At 56.7% G+C, this 25,029-nt stretch overlaps 9 protein-coding genes across 9 annotated transcripts; 5 read left to right on the top strand and 4 right to left on the bottom strand.

Moving 5' to 3' along the window:
* Positions 1 to 60: 60 nt before the first annotated feature.
* On the top strand, positions 61 to 5,625 carry HETIRDRAFT_234976 (uncharacterized protein; the record flags this gene model as incomplete). Its single annotated transcript, XM_009548798.1, has 17 exons — positions 61 to 157; positions 230 to 327; positions 376 to 497; positions 558 to 777; positions 880 to 1,085; positions 1,152 to 1,356; positions 1,407 to 1,472; positions 1,532 to 1,786; positions 1,851 to 2,255; positions 2,328 to 2,508; positions 2,587 to 2,722; positions 2,835 to 2,907; positions 2,964 to 3,233; positions 3,287 to 4,193; positions 4,256 to 4,506; positions 4,559 to 4,948; positions 5,008 to 5,625. Coding segments are annotated over 17 exons (4,500 nt in total), but the record flags the coding sequence as incomplete, so codon positions are not given.
* Positions 5,626 to 6,650: 1,025 nt separating this feature from the next.
* On the bottom strand, positions 6,651 to 9,708 carry HETIRDRAFT_440295 (uncharacterized protein). The gene is made up of 9 exons (XM_009548799.1): positions 9,620 to 9,708; positions 9,390 to 9,495; positions 9,076 to 9,333; positions 8,919 to 9,001; positions 8,772 to 8,837; positions 8,498 to 8,710; positions 7,918 to 8,435; positions 7,764 to 7,848; positions 6,651 to 7,699 (listed from the first exon to the last, which is right to left on the bottom strand). Exons 2-9 carry the CDS (start codon positions 9,478 to 9,480, stop codon positions 7,310 to 7,312), a joined length of 1,704 nt encoding a protein of 567 aa, XP_009547094.1. The 5' UTR covers positions 9,481 to 9,495; positions 9,620 to 9,708; the 3' UTR covers positions 6,651 to 7,309.
* Positions 9,709 to 11,351: 1,643 nt separating this feature from the next.
* HETIRDRAFT_440296 (uncharacterized protein) lies at positions 11,352 to 12,696 on the top strand. Its single transcript, XM_009548800.1, has 2 exons — positions 11,352 to 11,661; positions 11,825 to 12,696. The coding sequence occupies exons 1-2, from the start codon at positions 11,527 to 11,529 to the stop codon at positions 12,560 to 12,562; spliced, it is 873 nt and encodes a 290-aa protein (XP_009547095.1). The 5' UTR covers positions 11,352 to 11,526; the 3' UTR covers positions 12,563 to 12,696.
* Positions 12,697 to 12,699: 3 nt separating this feature from the next.
* On the bottom strand, positions 12,700 to 13,343 carry HETIRDRAFT_101504 (uncharacterized protein; the record flags this gene model as incomplete). The annotated part of the gene is made up of 3 exons (XM_009548801.1): positions 12,700 to 12,897; positions 12,951 to 13,080; positions 13,204 to 13,343. 3 exons carry the CDS (start codon positions 13,341 to 13,343, stop codon positions 12,700 to 12,702), a joined length of 468 nt encoding a protein of 155 aa, XP_009547096.1.
* Positions 13,344 to 14,007: 664 nt separating this feature from the next.
* On the top strand, positions 14,008 to 14,844 carry HETIRDRAFT_169093 (Esterase/lipase/thioesterase; the record flags this gene model as incomplete). Its single annotated transcript, XM_009548802.1, has 1 exon — positions 14,008 to 14,844. The coding sequence occupies one exon, from the start codon at positions 14,008 to 14,010 to the stop codon at positions 14,842 to 14,844; it is 837 nt and encodes a 278-aa protein (XP_009547097.1).
* Positions 14,845 to 15,058: 214 nt separating this feature from the next.
* HETIRDRAFT_101506 (uncharacterized protein) lies at positions 15,059 to 15,995 on the top strand (the record flags this gene model as incomplete). The annotated part of the gene is made up of 2 exons (XM_009548803.1): positions 15,059 to 15,732; positions 15,797 to 15,995. The coding sequence occupies 2 exons, from the start codon at positions 15,059 to 15,061 to the stop codon at positions 15,993 to 15,995; spliced, it is 873 nt and encodes a 290-aa protein (XP_009547098.1).
* Positions 15,996 to 17,355: 1,360 nt separating this feature from the next.
* Positions 17,356 to 18,352, bottom strand: HETIRDRAFT_227973 (uncharacterized protein; the record flags this gene model as incomplete). The annotated part of the gene is made up of 4 exons (XM_009548804.1): positions 17,356 to 17,844; positions 17,904 to 18,049; positions 18,104 to 18,153; positions 18,210 to 18,352. Coding segments are annotated over 4 exons (828 nt in total), but the record flags the coding sequence as incomplete, so codon positions are not given.
* Positions 18,353 to 19,180: 828 nt separating this feature from the next.
* Positions 19,181 to 20,877, bottom strand: HETIRDRAFT_122960 (uncharacterized protein; the record flags this gene model as incomplete). Its single annotated transcript, XM_009548805.1, has 4 exons — positions 19,181 to 19,216; positions 19,822 to 19,934; positions 19,986 to 20,082; positions 20,170 to 20,877. 4 exons carry the CDS (start codon positions 20,875 to 20,877, stop codon positions 19,181 to 19,183), a joined length of 954 nt encoding a protein of 317 aa, XP_009547100.1.
* Positions 20,878 to 21,572: 695 nt separating this feature from the next.
* On the top strand, positions 21,573 to 24,888 carry HETIRDRAFT_384857 (uncharacterized protein). The gene is made up of 9 exons (XM_009548806.1): positions 21,573 to 21,810; positions 21,864 to 22,173; positions 22,229 to 22,400; positions 22,462 to 22,889; positions 22,946 to 23,080; positions 23,133 to 24,014; positions 24,072 to 24,380; positions 24,438 to 24,593; positions 24,648 to 24,888. The coding sequence occupies exons 1-9, from the start codon at positions 21,728 to 21,730 to the stop codon at positions 24,765 to 24,767; spliced, it is 2,595 nt and encodes an 864-aa protein (XP_009547101.1). The 5' UTR covers positions 21,573 to 21,727; the 3' UTR covers positions 24,768 to 24,888.
* Positions 24,889 to 25,029: the final 141 nt, after the last annotated feature.

A 25,029-nucleotide genomic window follows, 5' to 3' on the forward strand; every position in this document is an offset into this window, starting at 1 on the left:
CCACACTTCCTTCTCATTCCATCTTGATACCCTTAGATCTGTTCTCATGGTGGCAATACTATGCGCGACTCCAAAAATGAAAAGCAATCGCCTTTGAAGATATCAGAGTCGCGCCCTCCGACATGGCTGCTAGAGGCACACTCTACGGCCGATCTAGGTGCGTCCGCGTCTCGGAAATCTCGTCGCGGTTGCACAGAGTACTGACCTCTCTCATGTGCGCAAATATCAGGATACACGGGATACTTTCCCCCACGCCCTGGGCAGGAAGTCGATATCTTGACGGAGGCAAATGTGAAGAATGGATTGATTCTCCCTGCTACGGTTTCCGTACGTCTATACCCCTCACTATATACGCATAAATTTACTGTAGAGCAGGCGGAGACGTTCACCGCGCAGGAAGTGGTCACAAAGAGACTCCATGAGGATGCCATGTCGGGTCTTGAAGACCTGATGAACCAAATCTTCGCCCGGCGCGCTGAGGCAGTCCCAGCCATCCCGTCTGTATCTATACACATAACTATCTTCATGCATGTCTTTACTTTTGTTGACCTTGGCAGGCCGTCGTCGTTTCGCATGCCTCCACGAGTCACCTTGAACGACGCCAAACGCCAAGCATGGTTCGCCGATCTCGCAAACCCAGACGTACCGCTCAGTAAATTGGGAAAAAGCGTTCCGCATGGTGCCAAAGGTCAAGACCTGCTCGATCTCCTACATGTTAACAATGTCGCTATCCCCCGCGCGATATGGTTTCTGCGCGTGTTCGGCGCAAACGAGACAGTCAGTAAGCTTGTGATCGTACACCTACTCTGGGATCTGATCTTTTTGAAAACGCGTGTCTATCCTCGATGAATGATATCATTCATTTCTGTCAATATGCAGGCAGGCCTTCGAAATAAGCCGACGTACGACCCTACGCAGTATAGTGTCGATTGGGCAAACGTTGTGACGGGCTACATGAAGAAGCAGCTCGGCGAAATCCTCCTTCCTAGCGCCCCTCGTCCTGGCCTCAACATCAAATCCACTTTCAAGGGTGTTCTCGCTGACTCTGAGACACGCGATCGCTGGATCTCGCGATTCACGTATTGGTGACGTTGGCTTCACTCGTGGGGTTTTGATAACATCACTTATTTTTTGTTTGTTTGAACTTCTAGCTTGAATCTGCTGCGCAGCTTCTATTCGGAGGGACTTGTCGATAATCGCACGTTCTTGTCGTGGCTGGTACTACAGATGAACACCTGTAACCTGGCTCAGGCGAGTTTCGTCGCACGGTTGGTCGACGAGTATATGGAAGGTCTTGTATCCTGCAGGGCTCTAGTGCGCCCTTTAATCGAGGCATGTCTCGGTAAGATTACAGAGGTGAGCTCCTCAACCTATATACCATTCAGATGGGCTGACAGCGAACCAAGATTATGTCGACATCCGCAAAGCTGCATCTATCAAACCTGAGCCAGATCCTAATGACATTCATCGCAGTATGTATCTCGTCCAATCACTCGTAGAGACACATAAATTAACGGTGTTATCTTGACAGAGATGTTGCTTCAACATGCCGAACGCATTCGTCAGCCCCCGTATGTGGATTGCGCACTCGTCTCTGCTGAGCGATATTCTAGCGGGCGATGCGTGTGAAACACCAGACACGCTTTTCGAACACACGGAAATATTTCTTCGCCGCCTCCTCGCCGAAAATCACGCAGATATCAAGAAGCGCAACGAGGCGATGCTTTTTCGCAACCTACCCCCACGCGTGCTTGCGCGTCTTTCGGAGGCTGTCACAGACGTCATGGTAGCTTGCACACACCATTCTCACTGTTCCGTCCATCACTAACCATGAACGGCGCCTTGAACAGCACCTCAACTCCATATCAGTGAACACCGATCTCGATACGTTCCCTTTTTTCGACCCCCCGACCACGGATGCCCAGTTTGCCCTCAAGGTCGATAGGCTCCTGACATGGAGCGTGACGCCCTTGCAATACGGAGACCATCGCCCTTATGCTGCTGTAACCCTCCTGCGGCGCTGGTGCGACCGCGCAGGTGATCGTGCGACGCGGCGGGATTATAATTGCCCCGACGACCTGCTGCAGGATTTGCTGTTTGACTGGCTCGACTCCTCGACTGTGGCTGGCGCGCCGGAGAATCTGCAGGCGGTCGCATTGCTGTTCGGGGGACTCGTGAAGCGAGAGCTTTTCTCCTACGCGAAATACTTCCAGAGGCTCATCGCGCGCTGCGAGCCTGGGTTATTGCATTCTGCAGTACGTTTGCATCTCACGCTGTGATGATCGATGATCTTTCTTTTGAGACTGACTAACTAGTGATGTGGATAGGAGGACGGTTCGCGGCATCGGGAGTTCTTGAGGTGGATTCCCTTGCAGAAGTCGACGTCCTCGATCGTTAATCAGCGCAAGGTGACGTTGCATGGCGTCCGAGCTCGAGAGACGCCCGAGGAGCTCAACGAGCGCGAGATCCGGCGCGAGATCCGGCTCTTGATTCCGGATATCTTTTCTGGTGGGTATTTCCCGCAGTCACTCTTATCTTGTGTTGACGAGGTTGGGCTTTCTTCTTTTGTCCCTTGTATCGAGTCAGTGGAGCCGCAGCCTATGTTGCATCCTATGGGCCCAGGGCATTCCGATCTCACGACGTTCCTATCATCGCCTCGTTATGAACAAGTCAGGACTGTCCGACAGTGGTTGCTCCCTCTTCTTCTGAAGACTCTTCCGGAGTGAGTTGCAAGGTGTCTTTGAAATGCTTGTTTTTGTTGATCCTGGTGAGAATGTCAGGCGCATCCGGGATCCTCTTCAATACCAAATTCAAGGCTCTACTCCTCTTCAAAGTCAAGCCGTGCGCTCGTTTTGCATGGCCGTCGAACTCATGGCCCAGGCCAAGTGCTACGGATCTATCTTGGATGTAAGCGCAGATCGCACTTGCATTTTGTACTGTACATGCTGAGATCATCTTTGCAGCTTAGCCTTGCCATGCTGGACTTGGCACCGTTCAACGTTGACCTTCTCGGCATGTTGATAGAGACCATCCGAAGGTATCTTTCGATATGGGCAAGCATGAACGTCATGAAGACAATAGCGAACGCATTGTATGCTGCTAATAGTGCCTGCAAGGCTAGGGGCATGCACTCCCGCGTGCTTCTGACTTTGTTGCTAGAGATCGACAATGGCAGGAACTTGGATCCCAATTCGCGCAAAGTTATCGAGTCGGAGATGATGAGTTACGCTCAGGTACGTACTTCGTGTGTGCTTTCATTTGGTCACTAATAGGACCGTACGCACAGGCTCTCCGCGCCGCGGACGGCAATCCCGAAACGGTCCCCACACATCTACAAGAGATACTCTTGTTGCCCAATGACCTAAGGCCTGGGGCAGCCCAGTTACTCGCCAACAATTTGTGGTACCGGTATCGTACTGCGCCCGATTGGGCATGGCGAGTGTGGGATAACACGTTCGCAAGTCTGCGCATCAAGCCCCAGTTGCCGCAGGATGCTGCAGGCGCTAGAGCCCGCGCATTGCTCTATGCTGAGTTTTTGCTTCACATCGACGAGCATCTGCCGAATGGCTTGGACGAGCATGTCTCGAATTGGTTCAGCGGGCCTGGGGTTGCAGAGCTCATCGCGATTGATGCCGAAGCTTGGGATTGTGTCATGGTGGCGCTGCTCTACCTTACTGTGCAGGGTGCTCTATCGACGACAACGATCCTCCAGGGTCTGGTGTACCCGATGTGGCAGCGCGCGCTCAATCCTCCTCCTCCCGGTGGCACCCAAGCCATCTCTCAACCGCCCGAAGTTTACCTTCGTGCGGCTCACGAGATTTTTGCTCGACTGATGCTGCGGACTGAGAGCAATGGAGACGAGATACCCCCGACAGACTTCATACAGTCGCAAAGGATTCGTACTCGTCGCCAGGACGTCTGCGCGGAGCCGCATCTTCTGCTGCTCGTTTCGAATATTCCCGTTCTGGTTTTCGTGGAGAACGATCCTCACATACCCGAGGAGCTGCGACAACTGTCGTCCTCCATCCGACACGCTGTGTGCGAAATCACAGAGTTCCGACAAGGGGTGTACAGAGATTTAAGTGCTGTCCGTGCCGCGTTTGAGCGGTGGTTGCAGTACGATTCGCTGGATGAGAGTCTTGTCGAGCCGCTCATGGACGCTTTACGGTTGATACTAAACGTCGCCCGCACGAGTTCGTCTTTTAATCTGGTTCTCTACGACCACCGACTGACTCTTCCGCCCCAGATACCGCAGCCATCGGGTCGTCCGAATGGCTCGACACATCCGCACTCCTCAGTCCTTGGAAGCTTGCAGCCACAGCGATCGAGGTGCAATTTGGCTTGAAGCAGATGGGCGAGCGATTGGCTCTGGGCACTCCACATACCCATGGCAAGACGAAGGTCGATAAATTGATTGCTCAGTTTTTGCACCATCATATGACGACGGAAGAAGCGGATTTTGTGGCAGACATGGCCAAAGGCGTTGGTCCTACCATCGTCAGCAAGGTATTCGCTACGGGTGTCATCTGTGGATTACTCTGACCTTCCTTGCTCCCAGTTCGTCAACATGGGCCTGTACACGATTGCGGGTATATTGAAGACTACATCGGTGCCTTCTCAGCAAACCTTGGACGTGGTCGGGGAACGCCTTCGTCTTCTCGCGCATGTCGTCGAACCGGTCAGAGATGATCCGCTTCAACTTCCTACGATGGACGCACCAACGCAAAACGATTTTTTCGAGACCCTCATGAACAAATTTGAGGCTCTTGGATCGATCCTCTCTCCCAAACCGCCCGCCAAATCTGAGATGACACCGGCCCAGGCCACGCAAGCGGCTATTTTGATGGCCCGCCTTTTACAGTTCGACTTGGCATTTCGAGGAGTATGGACTCCGAAGACTCGACAGCTCAGCGGCAAGATGTGCGAGGTTGTTTTTGATCTTGCGCTGGTGAGTGATGATGAGATTACGATATGACTTGGCACTGGCTGACATTTGGTCTTTGGCAGGCTCATGGTGCAGGCGATCATCTGAACCCGATTGCATTCCCACTCTTATTAGACACTTACTGTTACCTTCTCGACGGTATGTTAGTTTTTTTTGGAAGTGTTTTCATGCCGATTGACGGGGGTATCACAGAAATTGCATACGATACCAAGAGTCCGGCCCCCGACCTCTTTCGCAATTACCCCCAACGCAGTATGATGGACCTTCCCCCCGACATGCCAGAGGAATATCGCCAGAACCTACGCTCCCTCTTGCCGTATTGCAGCCCCAACGAAGTCGTGGCGGACCTGGCCTACGCATCGCGAGATGCAGCGGGCCGCGTCGTCGTCGGCGCAGCGGTGCAGAACCGGCCGTGGGAGTGGGTCGAGAACCTCGGCGACCCGCTCGCGGGCGACGCGAAGGACGAAAAGCAGAGCGACGAGCACCGCACGGCCGTGGTGAAGAACACGGCCTCGCTCTCCCTCGAGCTCTTCGCCGCGCGCGCGACCGGCGACGCGATCGTCCCCGCGCCGGCGCACGACACCGCGCTGCTCGACGCGACCCTCCGCTCGTTCCACGACAACCTGTCCACCGAGAGCATCTTCGCGCGCGACTGGCGCGAGACCCGCGTCAGCCTCCAGCAGGCCGACGCCCTCGCCGGCGGCGGCCTCGGCCTCGCGCGCAGCGAGGAGCAGGACGAGCTCGGCGCCCTCCCCGCGCTCCACGCGCATCAGGACATGCCCCGCCGCCCCGCCGCCGGTACGTCCTCGCGCAAGCCATCGCCCGCGTCCTCCGTCCGCTCGCGCGGGTCCGGCCGCCTCTCCGCCGCGTCCTCGCGCCGGCCAAGTCCCGCCGTCGCAGCCGCAGCAGCCGCCGCGCACGCGCGCGCGAGCGGCTCCGCGTCGACGGCAACAGTGACAGAGCTCGTGGAGCAGGACAGCGCACAGGCGCTGCAGCAGCAGGCGGCAGGACAGGCGGCAGCGTCGTCCGCGAGCTCGGGCGCGCGGGCGGCGAAGCGCAAGGCGTCGATCAGCGTCAGCCTATCGGACTCGGACATCGAGATCATCGAGCCGCCGCCAGCGGCTGCGAAGAAGACGAGGGGGGGCAAGGCGCCCGCACGGGCGCGCGCGAAGAAGCGGTGATGCGTGTGCGGGGCGGTGGGGCGTGGACTAGGATGACGGACGATGACGGCGGTGGCGACGGGCGTCTTGCTGCTTTTTCTGTTTTTTTTCTTCCTCTTTCTCTGTTTCTGTTTTTTGTCGACAGTGTTGTGTTTTTGTTGTCGGATAGCGCGCGTCCTCCTCATAACTTATTTATTCCGTGCCGTGTCCCATCTCGCCTCGCCTCGCCTCATCTGCTCATTCCTCATTCCTCATTCACTCGGACACTCGGACACTCCTACTACCGCTCACTCACTACTCCTGCTCTTACTACCACTCATGGCCCAGTCCACGTCGCGCACCGCCGCGTCTACAGCGTCGGCTCTGCCTCTCCTACCGCTCCTACCGCTCCTACAACTCCTACACCTCCTACCGCTCCTACTGCTCCTAATCCTACCGCTCCTACTGCATGGTCGGACTACTGCTCCACGGCCGACGAACCAAGAGCGCGAGATCGAATCGAGTTCGGGCGTGATATCTAGCGGGAGGCAGCGGGAGGCAGCGGGAGGCAGCGGGAGGCAGCAGGAGGCAGCGGGAGGCAGCGGGAGGCAGCGGGTATCCGAGTCGGCGCGCGAGCCACGACTCGGCCGCCCGTCGCGCCCGTCGCGCTCGTCGCGCTCGTCGGCGCTGGGCCGTGAATGCATAAGCGCATAAGCGCTTGGGCACTTCTTGGTACTTAGCATTTGGCACTTGGCACTTCGCCCCGTCCCGTTCGTCTCCCGCCAGCTCTCGCCGCCACCCTGATAAACAGCCGAGAACGTCCCCGATCTCCGATCTCCGATCTCGAATCGCCAGGGCCGCCTCTCCCCACAACGCACCACGCACCACGCACCACGCACCACGCACCACGCACCACGCACCGCAAGAACAAAAAGCGGCGACCCTGGCGACGCACTCTCAAGCGCTCCGTTTTCTCTCTCCGCCACTTTGTACGCCCCGTCTTCAGCCTTCGTGCTCGTTCGTTCGTTCGCTCGTTCGCTCGTTCGCAATAGTCTATCTATACATGATGATCCGCTATAATACCACGATGAACCTAGATGTGTGTGTGTGTGTGTGCGCTCGCTCGCGTGCCTGCCAACCCGTACAATCACACCCTCGCGCCCTCGCGCCCGCCCGTCTAACGATCAAAAAAAAAACGCCATGGGCCCCACCCGCCCGCCCGCGACTACTGCGGCTTGAGCTGCGGCCCGGCAAGCTTCACCTTGACGTCCACGTCCTGCTCGTAGTTCTTGAACGCCCGGGTAAACATCACGCCCAGCTTCCGCACCTCGCGCTCGAACGCCGCGCGATCCGCCCACGCGCGCTCGGGGTTCAGCAGGTCGCGCGGCACGCCCTCGAGCGCGGTCGGGATCGCGAGGTTGAACGTCCCGAAGGTCTCGTACTCGGCCGCGGCGAGCTCGCCCGAGTGCACCGCGTCGACGATGCGCCGCGTGTATTTGAGCGGGCAGCGCTTGCCCGTGCCGAATTTGCCGCCCGTCCAGCCGGTGTTGATGAGCCAGCAGTCGACCTTGTGCTTCGCCATGCGCTCCGCGAGCATCGAGGCGTAGCGGCCGGGCTGGAAAAGGCGGGGCGGGGGGGTCAGGACGTTAGCAGAGAGAGAGGCGAGGAGGGACACGCACGTGGAGGACGATAAAGGGCGCGCTGTAGCACGTGGAGAAGGTGGGGATGGGCTCCAGCACACCGTCTTCCGTGCCGGGGGTTTTCCTGGAGGAGGAGGAGGAGGAGGAGAGTTCAATGTATGCGACGGGACGCCTACGCGCACGCGAGACTCACGAGGTGTAGCCCGCGAGGAAGTGGTAGCTGGCCTGCTCGGGGGTGAGCTTGCTGACGGGCGGGAGGACGCCAAAGGCGTCGCAGGTGAGCATGATGATGTTGCTCGGCTGGCGGTCGACGGCGCACGGGATCTGCGCGTTGGGGATGAACTCGATCGGGTACGCGCAGCGCGTGTTCTCCGTGATGCCGACGTCGTCATAGTCGGGCACGCGCGAGACGGGGTTGTAGACGACGTTCTCGAGGATGCTCCCGAAGCGGATCGCGTTGAAGATCTCCGGCTCCTTCTCGGCGGAGAGGTTGATGCACTTGGCGTAGCACCCGCCCTCGATGTTGAACACGCCCGTGTCGGACCAGACGTGCTCGTCGTCGCCGATGAGCAGCCGGCGCGGGTCCGCGGAGAGCGTGGTCTTGCCCGTCCCCGACAGCCCGAAGAAGAGCGTCACGTCGTTGTTCTCCATGCCGACGTTCGCCGACGAGTGGAGGGAGAGCGTGTTGAACTTGACGGGCTGGAGATAGTGCTATTGCCGCATATGTGCGCGTCGGCGACGTGCTGCGAGACGGGGCACGGGAGACGACGTACCATGACGGAGAAGACGCCCTTCTTCATCTCGCCGGCGTACTCGGTGCCGAGGATGACCATCTCCATGCGCTTGAAGTTGATCTCGACGGAGGTGGTGGAGCTCATGCCCTTTGTGAACCTGTTCGCGGGGAACTGGCCCGCGTTGTAGATGATGAAGTCGGGCTCGCCAAAGTTCGCGAGCTCCTCCTCCGTCGGGCGGATGAGCATGTTGTTCTGTCGGCGGAATGATCACGGTGAGCACGTGGGGGTGAGGGAGGACGGGGAGGCGACTTGCCATGAAGAGGGCGTGGTAGGCGCGGGCGCAGATGACCCGGACCTTGATGCGGTACTTTGGGTCCCACTAGGCCGGCCAGGATCAGTACACGGTGGTGGAGGGAGGGAGGAGGGCGTCACACGGGGCTCGCAAACGGCAGAGACTTACGCCTGCGAAGCCGTCAAAGACGTAGACGTTGTCGCGGGTGTTGAGGTAGTCGATCGCGCGCTCGCGGTTGATCTCAAAGGTGTCTGGGGAGGCGATGGGGAGTCAGAGGGGGATGCACGTGATCGGAGGAGGAAGAGGGGGAGGGGGGGGGGCTCACGCTCGTCCATCTTGATGTTGACGCTGCCCCACCAGATGTCGTCCTTGCTGGTGTCCTCGTAGACGATGCGCTTGTCTTTGGGGGAGCGGCCGGTCTTCTTGCCGGAAAAGTTGATGAGTGCGCCGGAGGAGGAGATGATGGCGCCCTCGTTGCGGATGGCGTCTTCGTAGAGGAGGGCGACGGGTGCGTTGCGCTTGAGAGTGATCTTGTCCATGTCGAAGCCTGCCTGGGAGAAGTACTCGAGATCGCGGCCGATGACTGTGTGCGGGCGTGAGCAGAGGGGGGTGAAAAAAAAAGCGACAGAAAGGACGGACGGTTTGACATGATCTCGTTGTCGGAGGCCTGTGCGTAGTTCTTGTGGAGGATGTGGGGGGTGACGTAGGGGGTCATGAGAGGGAAGACCATGGTGGGCGGGAGCAGCTGGGGGGGGGGGGGAGAAGGGACGGTGAGCACGGGCGTGGGAAAGAGAGGACAGAGGGGCGGCGGTGCGGGGTACATAAGCGCGGGCACCCCGCAGCGCCACAGCAGCAAGAGCAGGACCGACCTTGAGAGGAGCACGGAGGCGGGGCTGTGTGCGGGGAATGCAGGAGGCTGGCGATGGGATCCGGGGACGCTTTATACGGCGCAGCCACTCCATTCGATATCCAAATCCGGGGGCCAGTCGCTCCTCCCGTTTCTGCCCGACCCTTCGAGCGGGACACCGCGAACGGCCCGTGATGGCGATGGCAAGCGCGACTCGCAGCTACACGAACGCCCCCCACGCCGCTCTCTGATGACCCACAGCGAGAGAACCCCATCCCTGTCACAGCCGCCGTCACGCTCCGAGTCCTCCACTCGCGCTCACGGCGGCGGCCCCAGCGGCTCAGCACTCGACACCTTCAGCCCCTCGCACATCTCGCTTGCCCCCCTCAACATGTCATAGAACCCCCACCCGCGCGCGTTTCACCCCCCTTCATCCTCGGAAAAACAGTCCTGAACGAAGGCCTTCGCGCTGGACGCCAGCCGCGAGCATCCTCCCCACCAATCCGCTCCTTGCGAACCGTCCTTCGCCCGGCCCTCCCCGCCGTCTATTCTCACCCCCGCTGCCACCCTCACCCGCCGACGAATCAGGCCCTCGCGCCGCCTCTCTCGCTCCCTTCCCCGCGCAAAAATAGCGCAACCCAGCCCGCTCTCGACCGCCCACCACGTATTCGCCTGTCCCCGTACGCCCCACCCCTACCAAGTCAACATCGCCCTACTAGCCTCCGGCCCAACATGGCACCCCCTACCAATTAATCACTCCCGCGCCCACGCCCCTTCTCGCGAACCCCGCCCGCGGGCCCCCGCATCACACCGACGCCTCCCAATGGCCCTCCGTCACTGCGCCCCCTCCCCACGGCCCCACGGCCCCCAGATCCCACTCGCACATGTTTCGCCAGGAACCCAGCGCCTCGCAAGTCACCTTGTAGCAAGTAATAACCTAATAACGAGCAGGTCCGCCTGGTGGCTGGCTGGCTGGCTGGCTGGCTGGCGCCCGCGTAAACACATGCTTTCGCGCGTGCACGCGCTGCGCGCTTGGGGCCGTCCGCTGATCAGGCTGATCGTGCTTATGGTCTGGGAGCGCTTGAGACCCATCGTAACTTGCTCCCATCGTCCGCATCGGGTAACGTGCACGCACGAGCACAGTATTCCGTGCTCGGTCTTTGTACCATCGATCGCGCTCGATACCTGCCGGCCTCGTTAGCCACGCCCCCAAGTCTAGTCGTCAGGTGATCGCTCGCGCGCGCGCGCCGTCGACTCTCCCATCCCCGCTGCACGCGAGCCGCGACCGCTGAGCTACGTGCACGCTCTCGCTCGTGCTCTCTCCTCCTAGAGACCGACCCCGTCAGCCTTCCCAGCCCAGCCTGTGTCCTACCGCCCGTGACGCCCGCTCCCACCCCCGTCCCTCCCGTCCTCCCCCCCGTCCTCTAAAGTTCCAGGCCATGCCAAGCGCGCGCCCACCACCCACGCTACGCCCATCCCACGCACACTAATGGCCCCGCTGAGTCCAAGCCTGGGCGAGGCGACAGCCCGTCTATCTACCCGGTCCATCTGTCACAACTTATCATCAATTAATCCACCGGACGCGGAAGATGACGGCTCCCCGCGCCCGGGACGCCCCCCCACCCTCACTCACTCGCTCACTCCCCAGTTATCGCATCATTGCTCATACACTCGCGCGCGCGCGCTTGTGTCTGCGTCTGCATCTGCGTCACTGCGTACGTGAGTCGTGAGGCCTGGGTCCGTTGCGTATGTAAGTGTCTTTTCCTTTTCTGTTCTTTTCCTTTTCTTTCCTTTTCTTTTGGATGGGGTATATATCAGGCCTGTGAGCGCGGGCCCTTCCTCCCTCTGGCCCCACCCCCGCACACACACCCTCACCCCCGCGTTCCCCCACCGACGTCGCGCGCGGTCACCCGTCTGCACGAGCGCACCATGGCCGACTCCGCCCCGCCCTCGCCCCTCTACTCCCCCGTCTCCGTCGACGCAGACGCAGACGCAGACGCAGACGCGGCGTACATCATCCGCCACCTCTCCTCCGCCGACATCCCCGCCGTGCGCCAGCTCCACGTAAGTCTCTCCTCCCCTCTCCCTTCCCTCTCCCTTGTCCTCTCCCTCTCCCTCTCCCCCTTCCCTTCCCTTCCATCCCGCCCCGGCATCGCCGCCGTCGCCGCCGCCATCTGCCTGCCCCCGCGTACGCGCGTGCTCGTACTCACCCCGCCCCCGCCCCCAGCGCACACTCGTCCCGCACCCCCTCCCGCCCGCCTTCTTCCACCAGCTCCTCGTGCACCCCACCCGCCTCTGCCTCGTCGCCGTCCCCACCACCTCCTCCTCCAACTCCGCAGCCCCCGCCCCCGCCCCCGCCCCCGTAGCATTCATCTCCGCAGCCCTCCACACACCCACAAACGACCTCGCCCTCTCCAAACCGCCCTCCCACCCCGCTACCCAGACCGCCCCCGCCCCCGCCCCCGCCCTCGAAGCCCACATCCTCACCCTCGGCGTCGCCCCCACCCACCGCCGCCACCGCCTCGCCACCCGCCTCGTGCGCGCCGCCGTGCGCGCGCTCCGCGCGCAGGCGGCGCTGTCTGCGCTCGTGCCGCATGCGCATGCGTATGCGTATGCGCGTGCTGCTGGGGCTGGGGCTGGGGCTGGGGCTGGGGGGTCGTATTTTGCTTTGGGAGCGGGGTCGGACGAAGGCGGTGGAGAGGGAGGGGACGGCGGAGAGCGCGCTGGTAAAGCGGGGATGCTCGTGATCGCGCACCTCGCAGCGTTCGACGCAGAGGGCGAGGGCGAGGGCGAGGGCGAGGGCGAGAGTGAGGGTGCAGATGCAGATGCGGACGCGGACGCGGGGGCGCGCGCGTTCTGGGCGCGGCTGGGCCTCGTTGAGCGGCGCGATGCGAAGGTGGGCGTCGCGCCGCGCGTTGGGGGCTTCCGGGCGGGGGTGCGCGTGGAGGGGCGGGTGTGGGCGTGAGCGTGAGCGCGAGCGTGCGGGGGCGCGCGGGCGCACCGGATAGAGCCGTTCGCGGACGGCGCGTATGTATGTATGTGTGTATGTATGTATGTATGTATGTATTGAGGCTGTTTAGGTCGTGCGTTTAGGTCGTGCGTTTAGGTCGTGCGTTTAGGTTGTGTATGGTCTTTTGAATCCAGTCGCATGTGGGCGGCGTGGGCGGCGTGGCGCTGTGGACGGAGGCGTGCCTCGGCTCTCGGTCGTGGCGGGCGGATGCCGCGCGTGAGTGAGATCCGCGAGCCTGCGGGAGCGCCGGGGGCCGCGCCGTTAGCCGGTTCAGCTCCGAGTCCAGGATACTGCTGTGAGGCAGTACTAGAGCGCGGTGGGGAGCATGAACGAGCCGACGCACATGCGCTTGGAAGGTCTGCGTGTGCATCGGCACGGGGCTCGGATTGTCCCCCGTCCGCCCTCTGGTCGCTCGAATGTGAACGACCGCGGAACGTGGCTCGGCGCTGTGGATTGTTTCGCAGGTGTACGCGCTGGAGTCGATTGCGGTTCGCACGGCGCGGTCAGTGCTTCTGTTGATTCATGCGCGGTATCTCGTCGTCGACTTGCGTGTTCGATGCATGCAATGCCTTTTTTATTCGCGCGCGCATACAGACTACGCGTCGTGCACAACCGACATGCCTGGGACGGTGTCGTAATGCCCCCCATGTTCCCCGGGAATGTCATCGTTCCTCCCCAAACAAACGAGCAACACACTCGAGACGCCGTCAACGATCCACGTCCACGTCCCAGACATGCCTGAAAATCATGTGCCAGCCGCTCCGCGCCTCCGACTCTTCGCCTGCGCTCTGCCCGTTTCCATTGAACCTGTCTCCGAAATCAAGATTTAACCTCCCCCGAGCGAGGGCGACATGGCCACCCACCACGTCACCCCACTGGGATCCTCAATGAATCAGGTCCACGCGTTCCAGCGCCAGCCTCTCAAGGCGCTGTATATCCTCTACGAGCTCCTCACGACGCTCCTCCTCCGCATCCCCTTCTGGCTCGTATTGAACGCCCGCCCGTCCTGGCGCGCGCGTCCGGCATGGTCTCTCAGCCGTGTCGTGTGGGTGCAGGTCCTCCGCCGAATAACGCTCACGACCGCGCGGTGCGTCTCGTGCAGTGCCGTTTCACCTCTATCCTCCTAAAAGATCGACCCCCTTCTTCTCCCATGCGCCAGGATCGGTCATCTTCAACGCCTCGGCGACCACCTGACCGTCGCCCCCGACTCCCTCGACCACGTCTGGCTCTCCCCCGCACCCCAGTCAGCCCTGACCCCGCAGATACGCGCCTGGGCATCCAACGCACGCGTCGCGCCCACAAGCATCCCAGGCTACTGGACCTCCGCCCTCGACACCGGCGCGCTCACGCCCAAAGCCGCCGTGGGCGCGCGCGCGGCGCCCGGCGAGAAGGTGCTGTACATGCTGCACGGCGGCGGCTACATCCGGCTCTCCGCGAGCCCCAAGGACCCGATCGCGACCATCACGCACAGCCTGCTCGCGCACTGCAGGCGCACGCGCGTGCGCATGTGGCGCGGGTTCGCGGTGGAGTACAGGCTGTCGGTCGCGGCGCCGGACGAGCCGCAGCACGCGTTCCCGGCGGCCCTGCTCGACGCGCTCGCGGGCTACCTCTACCTCGTGCGGGAGGTCGGGTTCCGAGCGGAGGACGTGGTGGTCGCGGGAGACTCTGCCGGCGGGAACCTCGCGCTCGCGCTCGTCCGGTACCTCGTTGAGAACGCGGGCTGGGTGGCCGACGGGGAGAAGGACGAGGAGATGATGCCCCCGCCGCCCGGGGGGATGCTCTTGTTTTCGCCGTGGGCCGACTTGTCGGGGTCGGACGTGTTCGCGGGCGGGTCGCCGTTCGCCAACTACGACTCGGACTACCTTCTCGCGCACAGCCATCCAAGCGCACTGTACGTTCGCACCGCGTTTCTCGGCCCGCTGCTGAGCCCAGAAGGCCTTCGGAACCGGTACATTTCGCCAGCATGCGACGATGCCGACGAGGACGCGGAGGAGGAGGTGTCGTTTGTTGGGTTCCCACGTACGCTGGTGGTATCTGGGGGTGCGGAGATGTTTCGGGATCAGATACGGATCCTGGTGAGGAGGATGGCCAGGGATATGGGAGTTGGGACCGGGGAAGGCCAGGTCACACACTTGGAGCAACCGGAGGGAACGCATGACTTTGTCGGTTTGTTTTTCCACGAGCCCGAAAGGACGGAGGCTTTGGAGGCGTCGGCCAAATGGATCGGCGGGTTGTAACTAGATTGGGACATAGTCGGTGGAGTCGAGCGACGTGCGTTCGCCCGTTCGGGATATAGATGTTCTTCACATTCGGTTTGCGCGCAGACGAGCCGAACAAGCGGCCTGCGCGCAACATATGAATGAGTCCAAGGCGACCGCCGTCTCTAGTCCTCAACTACTGTGCACCCCCATCCTATTCCCAACGTATCCACACCTACATCCATCGCCGACTATGGCACCCGGCGTCCTCAGAATCCGCGCAGCATGCTGCTCGATCATCATCCCCGTCCGCATCGCCCTCTGCGTTCCACTCCTCGTGGCTACTCTTGACGCGTACTCATCCCCGCATCCCGCCGCCCCCACATCGAGTCCCCATTCCCCAGCCTCGCCCCTACTCAACAACACAACGCCCCCAAACGCCGCCCCCGACGCACCGGACGGTATATTTCCTTCAGCGCAGCTGCTGCCCATCGCCGCCGCGGAGACTGGGGAGTTCAGCGTGATTTCATTCCCACAAGGAGAATCGCGCGCGCGCGCCCTTGCGCTCACGTTCTGCGCGCTTGCGGCCCTCCTGGGTCTGCTCAGCATAATAAGCACTTGGTGCTCCAGCGACGAACACGATCCAGACTCTGCCGTGGAATCAGAATCCCAGTCGGATGGCACGCCTATGAGCGTACAGGCGAAGGAATTCGCGGGGCGAACGAGTTCAGATCCAGATAGGTACGGGGCGGAGGCAGGCAAGGGCATCTGGGGTTTGTTCCTTGGAGCGGCGACGCGTCTGCTGCTCGCCGCGCTCGGAACGACAGCCTTCATTGAGGTTGTCCTCGAACGCCAACGCGCGGACTCTGCTCGTAGTCACAATCCTGGTGCGTTCGCAGCGATGATGGGGCTCGGATGGACTCTTGTGTAGGTGCCCGCTTTGCTATATGTGCCACTCATTGCTGAACTTCGCTGGGTTGGGACACTGTAGGGCGACACTGTACCTAGGGGCTTTCTTGCGTATCGTGGTACTCCTGTGCGACCCGGACGTGCATCTTCGCCAACAGCATCAGGAGCAGCTTAACGGAGCAGGTGTGGCGAGTGACGGCTATGCATACGGGTTATGGAAGCGATGGAGACGAAGTTCCAATGAGAAACAGGTAGACACAGTGATATCGGAGAGAAGTTGATGTGGAAGGAGAGGATCGCTCCGGCGAGGAAATCGATGAAATATAATAGCTTGGAAAATGCCACAACGGTGTGAGTGCATAGATATTATGCTGAAGATCCTGGTTGCCGTTCATGTTATGGAAGCCTTCCACGAGTATGTATCAAGCGTCGGAGATAGGACGTCCCAAGTGCGTGCTGTGTCACATCCATATCAACGTCGCTGAGATCGAGCTTCTCGTCCCATAGAGTGGTGTCTATCACCCGATGATACGAAATCTAGCCATCCGAGGACCGGAGTATTGTTTCTCCTTCCGACCAGGTTTTTACCAAGCTGTTGAAATAGTTACTAGCAGACTTTGGCGAGACATAGTTCAACGAATGGGCTCTCTCTATGCGACCATTTCACGTGATCTAAAGATGTGTCGAAAGAAGGCAGGGTAGGAATGTTTCCGTGCAGCTAAAAGCGGGCGAGTAAGCGACCGAGCAAAGAATCAAGTATCTGGGTTTGATACGAAATCAGCTGCACCAGACACCGAGCGAACACGGTCAAAATTGTGTCAAACATACCCATGTTCTCCAACGATGGAAGTGGCTCTTTGGCAGGATTCGGCGCGTATTGTCGAGAGAAATCGCAGATCCGCTTATCTGTATTCGTCCAGTTTCGCAAATCTTGATGAAGGAAAGATACCAAAGTACCAGTCGTGGGGCCAGTGATGCCAGCACCAAAATATGTCGTTGCTCGTAGCCTTCTCAATCTTCGACGTCACGAAGCCTGTCGTCCACCAGAACGAGATTCAAACACCTGCGTTTATTGAAAGCAGTCGCGACACTCACCGGTCTCTCGTAGGGACAGTGATACTTATTGTGTTAGTATCGGTATATGCGGACGTGGTTCTGTGAGCTCGATGGAGCGTACTACGGATTCCAAAGAGCCGAGTTCGTACAGAATTTTTAGTTCTTGCATACTTTAACGGCCATCGGTGAAGCTTTGGAGAGGAAGAGGTTTTTTTGCTCCCCGGATCCTTAGGAGCACCAATTGAACCTCCGCGACCTGTTTTAATTAACGATCGCTATGGATCCGACAAGGGATTATAAGGGCATTATTGTATTTTATCGGACACTAGCGGGCTTGAAAACAACTTGGTCATTAATTCCTGGTTAGCGGCGGCCATTCTCTTGTGTTTTGTTGACGAAAATTGTCCTCTGGTATGGTCTCAAAATACTCATTGCTCTTCACTCACGTTCCTTGCTTATCCTCACTGGATACGTACAATTCGATTTGTTACATGACGATATATCACATCAACGTGCAGAGAAGGAAAAGCTAGGTACGTGCCGTTGCTTTTACAGGTGAATCCTCCAGTCGAGATAGCTGTAGGAAGCCTGTATGGCGTTGATCGCTAGGGCTGTAGTCAGTCCGCGATTGCCGAGCTTTATGCCTGTTGATCCGTATTTATAAATCCATCCCAAATCCCATCCACCGTCATCGCTCTGCAATAGCAAAAGACGTTCCGCGTCAACCCGGTCCTGTAGGCCCACATTGGCACATGCCATAATTCGCATGGACAGAGCGGTTGCATCACCGGGTGCTCCTATGCGCTCCTTCAGCCGTTCCTTCAAGGGCGGTTCTAAAAGGGCGCGTGTATCTTCGTCACGAGCAGTGACAAGAAGGCGGCTGAGGAAGTATAAGAAGCACTCGGCTGTCTCATAATATCGTGTCCCGTTGGCGTATGATCGATGGAGGAGGATATCGTGCACCCAGCACAACGTCTGCTTGAGGTCTGAGCCGCGGTTTCGGGAGTAGAAAAAGCTAAGGGCGTTGATGCAGACAACAGGATCTTGTCTTGGGCGACTGTGATCGAAGTATGTCTATATTGGCAGAATATGTTCATTTAAAGCGTAAGAAGCAGAGAAAATAGCGTTCGCACCAACAGAACTCCATTTTGGTCACGATATTGTAGCATATCATCCATGACAGAGTTTGCCAAGTCATCATCGCGCTCGAGCACTGTCATTGCAATCGATGTGGTATCAAAGTCTGCAGGAAAGTCTTCGGGAGCAAGTATAGGCTTCCCTGTTGCACAAATTTATATTCAACAGTCAGAGATTTGCCATTCGTGATGCGTACCTCGAAAGAAATTCCATTTTCTAGGTTGGTCAACGAAATTGACTAGAGATCTGAGTGCAGATACTAGTGAGCGATAACACGAGCTGGGCAACAAAAAAAATCGAACCTTCGATTCGTGGCCTCCAGTATGAGCAGTTGGGCGAAATTATCACCAATAACAAGGCCAGTGCTTGTCACGGAATCTAAGTCCCCAGCCCGAGCTTCCAAAAAACCTCTCGCGCGCTTGATGGCATCGTTGGTAAAACGACGGAACAAGTTGACAACCCGACACTCCGGATTGGAACAAATGATCCTGTTGTCCGCGGTGGAAAACGCAAGGCTATCAAGATTTATTGTGGACGTCAGCTGGCCATCGATCGAAGGCAACATTTTCCGGTCACTGCCAGTGTGCGCTTGGTCCATGCTAACCACAGCGATGACGCTGAACAACTGACTGAGGTAGGATAGGTCTGGAAGCGTAGTGTGCACCGCAAAAACTTGGGAACCGGGAGACATGGCGAAGACTCGTAGAACACCTCGTGGTTTAGTACTCCGCACTTGAGCAACACCAAAGGGATCAGTCTTTTTCTGAGACTGGATGAGAGAATATTGCGTGGAATCTTGGTTTGTGAGGTTAGGAGAAATTGATGCCGCAACAACATAAGCAAAGTTCTGTATCAGCAGCGTCCGACAACCACAAAGAGACCACGACAGCTTCGAATTGTCGTTGAGCAGAGGAAGACAAATGATAGAAGTTGTCTCTGCGGACTGCCATTGAATGAGAATGCCTATGTCGAAGGTGGTGGTAGAATCACTGGGCATTGTGTGGAACGGATTGGATGAGACCTTGTATCCGAACGTCAAGCTTTTTATGCGGCATTCAACCTCGATAAAAGCAATCAGAGCACTTTAATCCAAGCAATATGGACATCACCGTGAACTAAAAATATGCTGGGATGACATGTCGAGCCGATCCTCGGTTCACCCAACATCTATTAAAATCCAACCGCAGAGGGTTCGATGCTTTCCTGTAATCGACCAAATCTGAACATGTGAGAGTACCAGTGGGCCCTGAGAAGTGAAACCGGCTGTTTAGTTCTAAGGGGCATCGGAACGCCACCAAGCGATGCTCATCTTTGTAAGCTTTGTCGAATTAGTGCCAAGAACAACACCGAAGACAAACGCTTCATATTGCTCCTAAACTCCGTGAAGAGCCTCCCTACTAGGAGATATTCAGCCCAAATGTACCGAAATAGGCACTTACAATTCGACATGAATGATGGCCGTCTGCTGAATAGACTGGTCCCTGACCTTTTTCGCAGACTCAGATATAGACGCCTCATTGAACCCGAAGGAGCTGGGCGCTGATCATCTCGTTGGTCTGATGATGCTCAGTTCGGTTCTGAACTGTGATGGGGCCAGAAAAAGTCCGGTGTGCAAAAGTTGTTCCCTGGGGTTACAACGAGCTTAGGAATAGAGACTATCTCGTATTGGAGTAGAATGCCAGGATATTTGATGCATGATGCCGCGTTTGGGCGATCGAGAGAACACGTAGAATAATACCGGTAGCCACACTGCCATTCCCGCACATTCAATCGAATTGGGCAAGTTAATGCCGACGATCAAGAGCGACGCCACCATGCTGCAACGCCATGATGCGGCGACGAAGACTGTCAACCAGATCCGGACATTGATCACGTCAGTCAAACACGTATGAGCCCTGAAGGCAACTCGAGAACAAGGGCAGAGACGGACGTTATCTGTTCGTAACAGTAATCCCTCGTCTCATTGTAACTTTCCACGCGATTTCGCTTATGCATGAGCGTTAACATGACGCAGGTGGTAATCATCGCTGGAGGAGAAAAATGAGACCAAAGGAATATCCTTTACGGGATAAACGTGCCTGCAATAATTGAGATGCATGTGACGATATACTGCCAGATTGCCACGTCGACTGGTGCATCAGAAGAGCTCGCGCAAGCGTTATTGAGACAGGTGTACTGCGGACATGTCCACACAAAAGCGCAAAGGATATGGAAGGCGAAGGCGGCTTAGTTGATGCAACAGGCTGGAAGTAGCTAACTCACCGAACGGCAATCTCGGTCATATTGGCATTGCTGGCCGATCTCCTTCACCGGGACACAGAGACTTGTTGAAGTATCGCAGAAGAGCTCTGCTGTACGACAATTATCGCGAACAATGATGTTTGTGGAGTCCTGTCCATCATGATCGGCTGTTGTATAACCTGTGAGCTCGTAAACGCAGGATTGTCCCGCCGTCACGTTGGCGTACCTAGACACGCGAGTAAAAATAGACGTCATATATTCCCTATACCAGTCGGAAGACCAGAAGAGGACGTACATGCATACGGACTTGACACAAATAGCGCCTTTATTATTTTGCGGGTCCGACAGTTCAATAGCAGGGTCTGGATCTTCCGGTGGCGCACACTGATCGTCTCTATTGAACTGACATCCCTGGCCTGGAGTAACGAGGGAGCGGCATTCATCCCCTTCATCAGGACAGAAGCTGTCTGATGGACAGAGTGGGGGTATAGGATCGTCGGATGCGTATCCGAATGCAAACGTGTCGCGCCTACACGATCGAGCACGGCATGTCCCGTTAAGGGGTGCGGAGCAAACAGTCTGGGCATCACATGAAGTTAGCAAAGCGCGGGTGTGGGGGTCGAGGTGGTCGTGCGCGGTCGTGCAAGGACTCCCAAGCATGGGAGAGGAGGCGAGAGCATAATGGATCAACGGCACTGATGTCAGGTATAGAGTGAAGAGAATAAACATGTGGAAGGGACGTAATGGATACTCGAATGAGCGGAGGGGGGAATGAGACCTAGACGGCAAAGAAGCGTGTCAAATGTTCCACAGAAAATTTTAATTTCATCCAACAGCACTGTGCAGCTGGATACAAATGCATAACTAGTCCAGACATGGTATCAGAAACCCCCTGCAAACGAGATCTGCTTCTCCACGATTGGGGTCACCAATGACGTCGGATCCTCGGAGATGGATACTTGAAATGTTCACACAGCTGTTCAGTCTGCATTCCATAAGAACAGTCGGTTAGTCGATAGAATTGGATTCAACAAAGACGGCAACGTACACATAAATCCGCATTGGTTGAAACTAGAATGAGCTCTTCCCTGGCAGCGGTCCGACTGAGATTTTTTTTTCTTCGAAAAGGATGACGGTTCTGAGATGAAAATTAGATGGTCATTCAAAGTTACATGGCTCGCTGGTCGAATGATTTACAAAAGCTCGAGATGGTCATGTCTCGAACGACAACTGACTGGCAGGAGGAGAGCCGTATCAAAGTGGCTGACTCGAGCGGAGTTGACACGCTTCAAAGCTCCGATTCTATAATGAACGCGCTTCGCGTCTCCCCAGTCGTCTACATCCCCCATCCACTCAAAAGCTATGGTCAGTCTTGTTATTTCGTTGTCTATTCCGAGAATTCATCTTAAACGAATATACGCAGTCTCAGAGAACATCCCATCGCGGAAAACGTGCCAGATCGCCTGATTTGCCAGCGAGCTCTTCTCCGCCTGGCCGGGCAATCGTAGCACGTCGTGATTCACAATCCTCCTTGCCACCATCCTCTCCCCCGGCGCCATTTTCTGATACTGATGATAGTATGGATGAGCGTGATGCGGTCCGGGATATTGATGACGAAGAAGACGAGGAAGGCGAAGATCTTTTTGGCCAAGACATGGCAGAGTGCGTCTTGGTTTCTAGCATCTATATTCTGTTATTGAATTCAAATTTATCAGTGATTACGCAGCGAATCAACAGCTCGATGCGTTTTCCGATACTGGTTTGAACGATGATGAAGAGTTTGAAGGCCTGTCTATTGCGGCACGAAGAGCGGCTGATGCAAAAATGGCGCGTCGTGATCGCCTAGAACGTGGTGGCCGAACCGGTGCTCGTGCAGCTGCAAGAAGCCGTGCACCACGATTTTTAGATAGTGATGACGCTGAGATGGATGATGACGAAAATGGCTTGCTTTCAGGAATGAAACGCCGGGCGCGCAGAAATTATGACGAACGCAGAGATCTTGATGACATGGAGGGCATTGAGGATGTATGTGTATCATTCTAATCTACCAAACTCCCTCAGAAACTGACTTAAACTTTAGGAGATTCCTCTGGAGCAACTCAGCGATATCAAAGCCAAGTCCATCGTGGAATGGATTGCCAACGACCGGGTTCGACGTTCGATTGTCAAGCATTTCCGACAGTTCCTCATGACTTATGTGGATGATCATGGCTCCTCAGTATATGGACAACGCATCAGAAACCTTGGCGAAAGTGAGGGGACGTTTTGCTCTTCTCCCTCGATTCAAAGGCTCATGGTCTAAATTCATATCAGACAATTCCGAATCTTTGGAAGTCTCTTATCTCCACCTCGCCCTCTCCAAGCCTATCCTTGCATATTTTCTTACTAACTCCCCTACCGCGATGCTCGAAATCTTTGACGAGGTCGCTCTGGGTGCGATTCTCGTTTATTACCCTAGCTATGAACGCATCCATGCGGAAGTGCACGTTCGCATTACCGACCTCCCACTGAGCTCCTCTCTACGCGACCTGCGCCGCAGCAATCTAAATAACCTTGTCCGTGTGTCTGGTGTCGTGACGCGACGAAGCGGTGTATTCCCCCAGTTGAAGTATGTCAAATTTGACTGCCGAAAATGCGGTGCTGTCTTAGGACCCTTCTACCAAGACGCCACGAAGGAGGTTAGAATCAGTTACTGCGCGAACTGCGAGAGCAAGGGACCGTTTACGGTGAATTCTGAACAGGTATGCGCTAGCTTACTTATGTTCTTTCTTTCTTACTGATACAGGTGGTTGCATAGACTGTCTACCGAAATTATCAAAAAATGACTTTGCAAGAGTCGCCTGGTTCCGTCCCTCCTGGTCGCTTACCGCGACACCGTGAAGTTGTCCTTTTGTGGGATCTCATCGATTCGGCCAAGCCAGGAGAAGAAATCGTGCGTTTGATTCAATAATTTTTTCCATCCAAGTGATTAATACGATATATAGGAAGTCACCGGCGTCTACCGCAACACTTTCGATGCATCTCTGAATTCGAAGAACGGCTTCCCCGTCTTCTCCACCATCATCGAAGCAAATCATATTAACAAGAAGGAGGACCTTTTTGCCGCATTCCGTCTAACAGAGGAAGACGAGAAAGAAATCCGCGCTCTTGCGCGCGATGATCGCATTCGCAAGCGCATCGTCAAGTCCATCGCACCCTCTATCTATGGCCATGAAGATATCAAAACAGCCCTAGCTCTCTCCCTCTTCGGTGGTGTCTCAAAGGATATCAATCGCAAGCATCGCATTCGCGGTGATATCAACGTCCTTTTACTGGGTGATCCGGGAACAGCGAAATCGCAATTCTTGAAATACGTCGAAAAGACCGCCCATCGATCAGTGTTCGCCACAGGTCAAGGGGCGTCCGCCGTCGGTCTGACCGCAAGCGTGCGCAAGGACCCTGTGACACGCGAGTGGACGCTTGAAGGCGGTGCCCTAGTGTTGGCGGACAAGGGGACTTGTTTGATTGATGAATTTGACAAGATGAACGACGCAGATCGAACGTCGATACATGAGGCTATGGAACAGCAGTCCATCTCCATTTCCAAGGCTGGCATTGTCACCACACTCCAGGCGCGTTGCGCAATTGTCGCTGCCGCCAACCCTATTCGTGGGCGATACAACCCCACAATCCCCTTTCAGCAGAACGTTGAGCTCACGGAGCCGATTCTGTCGCGTTTCGACGTCATGTGTGTTGTGAAGGACACAGTTGACCCTGTGCAAGACGAGCTGCTCGCGAGGTTCGTTGTTGGGAGTCACTTGCGAAGTCATCCAAAGTTCGAGACGGAGAAGGATGAGATGGATGTTGGCACGACTTTGGACGCGGACGTATGTGTGGTTTTTTCTGCTGTCGTTTCACATGGCTCAGTCTACCTCATTCTGAAGCTGATACCCCAAGACCTGTTGCGCAAGTATATCATGTATGCGCGTGAAAAGGTTCGCCCGAAGCTGTTCGATTTAGACCAGGAGAAGCTCGCGCGTCTCTTCGCAGACTTGCGGCGCGAGTCCCTGGCGACAGGATCGTTCCCTATAACTGTTCGCCATTTAGAGAGCATGATCCGCATGGCCGAGGCCAGCGCGAAAATGGCGCTACGAGAATATGTGCGCGCCGACGACATTGACCTTGCTATATCTGTAGCCGTCGAGAGCTTCGTCAATGCGCAAAAGATGTCGATTAAGAAGACGCTTCAACGGGTACGCCGGTCGCGGCATGATGCTACAATCCTGCTAACATGATTTTTTTTGCAACAGGGCTTCCGGAAATATCTGACTCAATCCAAAGATCATGAAGAGCTTCTGGCCTTCCTGTTGGGAGGAATCGTGAAAGACAAGGCTCGATATCATCAGTTGCAACGTCATGAGCAACCAGAACGTATCACAGTTAAAGTTTCAGAGCTCGATGAGCGGGTACGACTTTCTGTCTACCATCTGTTGTTTACACTCATTCTTGATAACTTCCAGGCAAAGGATCATGATATTTTTGACACGGCACCATTCCTGCACTCCCGATTATTCACCACCAACGGGTACACACTCAATGACGATGTCATCGAGAAACGATTCAAGCAAGCAGACGAGTGATAAATAATTGATGTCGCATTCTATCCATAAGCTGTCCTCGATATCGCTGTAACTCTGTTGTACTTCTGCTGACTCTCCATTTGCTCTGCCACAATTTCCATGTTTGTCTTTGGTTCGCCTTAGTCTGTTTGGGTATTCCGCGCCATCTGGACGCTTACTTTAGTGCTAACCATGACTGCATAGCATGGCACTATGAGTCGACCAGGTACATTCTGTGCCCTCCCTTTTGTGGCATGCAAGACCATGTACAAGATCCATCCGG

Source organism: Heterobasidion irregulare (assembly GCF_000320585.1).
Source record: "Heterobasidion irregulare TC 32-1 unplaced genomic scaffold scaffold_06, whole genome shotgun sequence".
NCBI lineage: Eukaryota > Fungi > Basidiomycota > Agaricomycetes > Russulales > Bondarzewiaceae > Heterobasidion > Heterobasidion irregulare.